Here is a 7,188-nt window from a genome sequence, read left to right on the forward strand (position 1 = left end):
AGGAGATAAAAATGCAAAGGAGAGTGGAGAACTATATTTTGAAATGGAGAAAGCCATTAGACTTACACTTCTGTAGATTTTCTTATTCTGTCCAGTAACTTAATAACAAAAAGTTAATGAGTAGAACTTCCTGAGCTGTAGCTGGTTAACATGTCAGAGACTGAGTGCCGTAGGCCTCCACTTGTGAGGATCATTTGGCATTTCTGATTCCCTTGAGTTCTGACCCGGCAGGACCTCACCACAGAATGTGCCACCGCAAATAACCCCACCGCCATCATGCCTGACGAGTACTTCAATGAAGAGTTTGATCTGAGAGACCGGGACATCGGAAGGCCAAAAGAGATGACGATTAGAACACAAAAGTAAGAGATTCAGCAGCCATTTTCAATTTGCGGATTGTTTGTTGCAGAATTGGGCTGTTTTATGGTGTCATCTTAATTCTTCTGTCCCCTGCCTTTAAAAATAACTTGAAATTACTTTAATTGGACAAAAGCTAACAGTAGCATTGCCCATCTTATTAGCCCTTCTCCAAATAGAATAAAGACTGATTATAAGAATTCCTTATTTTATTGCAAACAAGCTTCAGCTGACCAAATGAAATGGTTTCCACCAGTTAGCCATTTCCTCATGCTTCCTATCGATTAAGGCTCTTGCAGGAAGTTGTAGTGGAGGTCATTTTCCTGATTGACAGATTTCAGAGTGATCTGAATTCCTCGTGGGTCTAGTCCCTTCATGGCTCCGAATTATGAGATGTAAGCTAAATGGGAAACTATGGAGTAAGGAAGCTGGTGTTGTCTTGTCTACTGTACAGAATTCAATGTCCCTGTGTGGTAGAGATGCCCTCAGTCTTGTCTTGGTCAAATCCTGCAGGTTTAAAGCAACGCTGTGGATGTGTGAGGAATTTCCTCTGTCTCTTGTGGAGCAAGTCATTCCCATCATTGACCTGATGGCCAGAACTAGTGCTCATTTTGCAAGACTGAGAGATTTCATCAAATTGGAATTCCCACCTGGATTTCCTGTCAAAATAGGTACTGTGAACCACAGGAGCCCTTGGAGGTTCTGCCCTTTGAGTGGGTGACAGAATGTGCTTTAGGGAATTGGAGCACTGTAGGCGAAAGTAGCCCACAGTACACATAATGGAGGCAGTCAGAGTTCTTCTTTAGTTTAATTTGGTTTAAATCAGCGTCATGATTCTTGGTTCATTTTGCATACCAAAATTAGGAGATTCTCCAACCATCAGTTCTATTTATTGATGGTGATAGCAGATGTAAAAAGGCATAAAAATGTGACACATTCATTGTTTTAATGTCAGACCATACTTAAGTGAAACTTCAAATTAGATAGTTAATTAAGGAATACAATTGATACCAAGATCCTTTGATGGGCCTGAACTAGTATGCGTAGAACCATATACAATTCATATTACTTGTGAGCAATTTACATTTTGGATAGTGGTACATTCATGACACTTGAATCCTGGTTCCATCACTTACCCACTGTGATCTAGGAGAAGTTGCTTAACTTCTCTGAATCTCTGTTTTCCCCATCTGTATATTGGGAAGGCTTGTTAAGAGGATTAAATGAAATCATACTTATAAAAAGTACTGGGCATGGTACCAGCATAGTAAGGACTCATGGCTAATTATGAAATGATGGTTGCTATTATTATTCTCAGTAAAGTTTATAAAAGCTTTTATTTTGGTAGAAATTCCCTTGTTTCATGTCTTAAATGCACGGATTACATTTGGAAATGTTAATGGCTGTAGCACGGCTGAAGAAACTGTACCTCAAAGTGTGGAAGGGACCCCGGCCAACTCAGGTAAAAAAAAGTTGGGTTTTGTGATTTTTTTAAAAAATTCAGTCATACTAATTTTGTTTGATATTGGAGTCTTTTATGAAGTAGACCTCTGTGTTGAATAAAGAATTTTAGATTTAGTTTGGATTAATTGAAAAAGAACACACTCTCCCCCAATTTCCTCAGGCCCCTTTCTCATTAATCCAGTTAATATTTGGATTTTATTGTAAATGGATTTACTTTGTTATTTTCCAGTTACTCATTGCTAGTATACAGAAACGTAATTGATGTGAGAAATTGTGGTAAATAAGATTCTGTCTTAGGCTAGTGGAAAAATACACAGGTGTTTTATATTATCATTTTTATTTTATGTTTATTATATTTCATAATAAAAGAAAAAATAAAAAGACACATTGATGTGACACGTGTGTATGTGTATATATATATATATCTATATATATATACACGCGTCACATTCCTCAGAGGACACATGAGTAAATACTGGTTACCTCTGGAATTTGGAATTATGAGAAATGGTATAAGGAGAGAGATCCTCACTTTTCATTTTATAGTCTTCTGTATTTTTTTTATGACTATGCATTAACTTTATTACTGAAAAATAATCAAGGCAAAAAGAAACAAGTAATATTCTGGTACTTTTCTCCATCAAGATTATTCTTCCTCAAAATCTCTCTCACGTTGTAGCAAACTTTGATTTTAATTATTTTAATCTAATTTTTTTTTTAATTTAAAAAATGTTTATCCAAAGTTGAAGTGGAAATTTATTTTACTAACTCAGTCACCTTTTGTGTTTCAGCTTCCCCGGTCACAAACTTTGAGGTTGATCAATCCGTGTTTGAAATTCCCGAATCTTACCATGTCCAAGACAATGGCAGAAACATGCATTTGCAGGACGAAGATTACGAGATCATGCAGTTTGCCATCCAGCAGAGCTTACTGGAGTCCAGCAGGAGCCAGGTGCATTTATCAGAATAGATGGCAGGGCTCTCCCTTTCAGCCTCAGTTTTCGACTAATCCGAAAGACTTAACTCACAAATTTGGCATATTGGTGGCATTTACAGAGACTATTTATATTTTATACCCCTTGTCTTTTACAAAAGCTTATTATATGACATATGCATCTCATAATCTGCATCGCCCCATCAGCATCCTTCCCAGGATGTCTCCTGACAGACTTACCTTTTCCTCGTGTTCATCCATGTACCTAATCATCGTGTATCTTTCAGTGCACTGTAGCATTTTCCAGTTGAAAGAGTAAATTCATGCTAGTGTACACCATCATATTTCCCTTAGAATATTATCTGTGTGTCAGCAGTGTCATAAGAAGGTTTGTGGATTTTAGTCTCAACTTCTTCCCCAAGGAAGACCAGTCATTGTGTTGTGGTCGCTCAATAAGGGGTCGGATGAAAACGTTGGTTCTTTGTTAATTTTAATTTTTACTTTTTGTACTCAGATGTTTCATTCTGTTGTAAGGGGTATAATCCCAAACTCTCTGAGTCTCTAGCTAAAAGGAACCGAACAGCAGAAGAACAGTTGCCTTTGTCTTCTGATGTGGTTCTTCCCCCAGCTGCCTGGTCAGTCCGGGGCTAGAGGTGCTCCTCCCCCAGCATCATCTCCTGTCCCTTCCCCGCTGGGGCTTCCCCCAGCTCGGGTTTTTGACATTCTGGCTTTATTATTGAGCCTTAGACTTTGAGCAGTGTGAGCCGCCTCTTCCCCTCTATGTGGACCCATTCTTAGAGGCATTCAGTTTTTGGAGGCTGGGGCCAGGGGCCAGACCCCAGAGCTGGCATGTTCCCTTTGGGAGGCCTCCCAGAAGAGGACAGTCCTTGGACGTCACTGTCAGTCCAGTACGCCTTTTCTTTCCCTATATAAGTGAGTTTATTTTTTTCCCTCCAATATCTACATAAATCTTGGTGACCGTAAATTTTGCAAAGCGGAGTAGCCAGTCACAGATGACAAATTCAATTTGTACCAGTTAATAAGGGGGAGTGGAAATACATTCTGAGAAATGTATTGTTAGGCAATTTCATTGGGCAAACTTCACAGGGTACACTTACAAACCTACTGCACACCTGGGCTGTATGATATACCACCGTCATATGAACGGTCTGTCATTGAAACCTTGGTACGCTGCATATGACTCGAATTATGGATTCTAATCTTGCTCTGCAAGAATTACCTTTGGGCTTTGTGCATTTAAACTTTGCCCAAAGTTAGCTGTTTTTAATAGACTGATTTTGTGTCAAGTATGAGAAGCTGTTACTCAGGGTAGTGTACCATATACTACCTGACATTTGGGTGTCATTTTAGAGATAACCCTAGTCCCTATTAGTTTTTGACACCACTATCAATCATGGGCATGTAAATATTTTTCATTTTGTTCTCACTGCTTTCATTTCCTTATCAGTATGACACGTTTCTTCTAACAGGTATTCATGTCCATGATGTTTGTTTTTCCTAGGAACTTTCAGGACCAGCTTCGAATGGAGGGATCAACCAGATGCATGCCTACGATGCCCAGTATGAGAGGTGATGGACATGACTCTTGATGGTTAAACTGAGGTTGGCACAGGCGCTTTGTACATGCCGCACTGTGCCTGGGGGCAGAGACTTGACCAAGTGTTAGCTTGCCTGCTTCCTCTTGTGGCAGTTACTCATTAAAACAGCTCTGATCTCAGTGGCTGAGTTTCCAGAAATGGGTGATAGAATTGCTGACTTGTTCACAGGCCAGTGCCATTGGCTGACAGGTCCCGAGGAAAGGTTTTCTGATTGGTCTGATCTTCTGAGAAGACTGTGGTCACACAGTGGGAAGTTTATACAATGTAAAGGATAATGACATTTTGGGGAAGAGCTACAGAGATGATTAGAGTTTATTCCTTTCCTTTCTTTCCTTTCCTTTCTTTCCTTTCCTTTCCCTTCCTCCTCCCTTCCCTCCTCCCTTTCCTCCCTCCCTCCCTCCCTCCCTCCGCAGAAACCAGAAAGGTTCATTATACAAACCATTTTCCCATACTTTGGGCACGTATGAAAACCTGTTGAAGAACTTGGATTTTGCTTTAAAATAGATCCAAGTTCAATTCCTAGCCCCATCACGTTGTAGCTGAGTGATGAGTTCTCCTGAGCAGGTTTCTTAACCTCTTTGAACCTCGGGTTTCTCACCCGTATGCAGCATCTACGCCCCCCGTTATATGGGCCTGAATGGCGTCATGCACACAGGGTGCATATTAAGTGCCTGGCACAGCCTGCATTTGATAAGCAGTCAAGAAATGTAGTTGCTGTTGCCGCCATGATGATGACGGTTGTCACTGTTTCTTTTCCCCCTCTTTCCCGACCCAGGGCCATCCAGGAAAGCCTCCTCGCCAGCTCCAAAGGCCTGTGCCCTGGTGCCTCGAGTGGGACGAGCCGTTTTGATAGCGACTTGCAGCTGGCCATGGAGCTGTCTGTCAAAGAGCTGGAGGAGCAGGAGCTGCGGCTCCGGGAGGAGGAGGCGGAGCTCCAGCAAGTCTTACAGCTGTCTCTCACTGAGAAGTAGACCTGCCTGCCCACGGGCTGCACAAAGCAGAGGCTCGGGGCTGCAAGGAGTGCTGCGTCACCAGGGCCCTGGGGCAGAGGGGCTGCACCTGCCCTGTACACAGCAGCTGCCCGCTGCCCCGTTCTTTACGCGGAGGTGCAGGACCTGGGACTCCAGGTCCATCCACGCCGCCCCCTGGTGAAGGGGCTGGGAACTGGCAGGCCCCATCTCCAGGCTAAGGGGAGGAGGGCATCGTCACTTTCCATTAGCTGTACTGGCTTGCAGGCCACGTTTCTACTACCAGCTTTAAACAAAAACCCAATCCCCGCAGGTTTGTAGATTCATTTTTACCAAGGAGTGATAACAAAACAAGTTATTGCAGAGTCAGGTGCTTTTATATATGAGAGCAGCAGCCTTTGTATAGTGTGGTTTATGAAAATTTATGAGATACTTCTTTACAGTTCACCAAAGAAATGGATAATCTGTGCCGATCTCTTTTATTTTTACCTTTATACAGGGTTTCTAGGACACCATCACTGTTCCTCCTGCATCTCCACCGTATTCTATTCCTTCCACTCTCAGCTCAAGTTAAAGAGGAGATATGTACAGGATCTATTTTAGAGTAGGGTTAACTAGTTGTATCAAATCCAGATATACTGACCACAGATGTTGCCTTAGCCTTCAAAATGACTAATAGTTTCAAACCACCTCAGTCCACTTACGAGGGATCTGATTGGAATTTGTAAAGGCAGTTCCTTTGAGAGCAGGCTCCTCCAGGTGAAATCCAAGGCAGCTAATCCTGGCCCTGAAGGAACAGCAAGGAGAACCTGAGCTTTGTTCTTGGAGTGGGCAGGCTGGCCAAAATACCGGAACAGCACAGAACCAAAACAAGTGTGTGTGTTCCACGCCTTCCCCAGTGCAGGATTTCCATGCAGAGGCCCAGAAAGACCCACGACATCCCTCGGCTCACTTGAGAGGAAGGGGTGGAAGTCAGAAAAGGGAGCTAGCTACTACACAGGGAACTCCATGGCTCTGAATTGAAAACGGAACATGAGTCCACATTGCTTTTTAGAGTTTAAATCAACATCTTTCTGGATAAATATATTTTTTAAAAAGAATCTTTTTATTATTTTTAAAAGATATAAAAACAACTACTCCCATCAGTAGCAATACAAGGTTATACATTTTAACCAGATTTTCTCAGGCCTTTTTTGGATACCTTTAGTAGTGAACTATTTTGTGTAACCCTTCTGTAAATAACCATCACACAACATACAGAACCCTGGGGAATACAGCTGAGGGCACCGTCACTCTGGCCCCTGTATTCATTCCCACAGGCTGCACTGAAATAACCTGGTAAACGATATCCTCCTCTGTTTTGCATCAGTTTCCTATCTGTTGCGCTTCTTTTTGGATGAGATGGGAAGAAAAACATAAACTACTGTTCCAGTTGAACTCTGTATCATACAGTTAGCATTGCCAGTAAAAGGTTCCTAGTCACAAAGAAATGTGCTTTTGATTCCATCTGCCTTTTTTTTGTCATGTTCTGACCAAAATTCCGTCTCTGCACACAAGGCCAGTATATGCAGCATCGCATTTGTTTCAGATACACACCTTGGCGTTTTGTTTACTTAGTATTTACCTTGAGGACACTTCTTGGCAATGGCTGCAGTTAGGCCACAGTTTACTCATGAAGGTGAATCTGTTTGCATTCCGTTGTTCTGCTTCCCGACGTCTTTCTCCCAGGAAGTCAGTTAAAAGGGACTGAGCTTTTTGTCAACCTGTCTGCAGCGTTTTCACGTGTTCACTCTCTTAAAATGCAAATAAAGACTGCTTCCTTAGAGGGTGCTCGTACAACATCCTA

At 42.1% G+C, this 7,188-nt stretch overlaps 1 protein-coding gene across 1 annotated transcript in view; it reads left to right on the forward strand.

Moving 5' to 3' along the window:
- The window catches only part of ANKRD13A (ankyrin repeat domain 13A), a 28,485-nt gene extending 21,297 nt beyond the window's left edge, over positions 1-7,188 (forward strand). Inside the window, exons 10-15 of the mRNA XM_019757481.2 lie at positions 232-362; positions 871-1,028; positions 1,706-1,819; positions 2,613-2,773; positions 4,278-4,345; positions 5,150-7,188. Of these exons, the coding sequence (XP_019613040.2) occupies positions 232-362; positions 871-1,028; positions 1,706-1,819; positions 2,613-2,773; positions 4,278-4,345; positions 5,150-5,345 (828 nt within the window). The 3' untranslated portion in view covers positions 5,346-7,188. The remainder of the gene's footprint in view (positions 1-231; positions 363-870; positions 1,029-1,705; positions 1,820-2,612; positions 2,774-4,277; positions 4,346-5,149) is intronic.

Source organism: Rhinolophus sinicus, linkage group LG16 (assembly GCF_036562045.2).
Source record: "Rhinolophus sinicus isolate RSC01 linkage group LG16, ASM3656204v1, whole genome shotgun sequence".
NCBI lineage: Eukaryota > Metazoa > Chordata > Mammalia > Chiroptera > Rhinolophidae > Rhinolophus > Rhinolophus sinicus.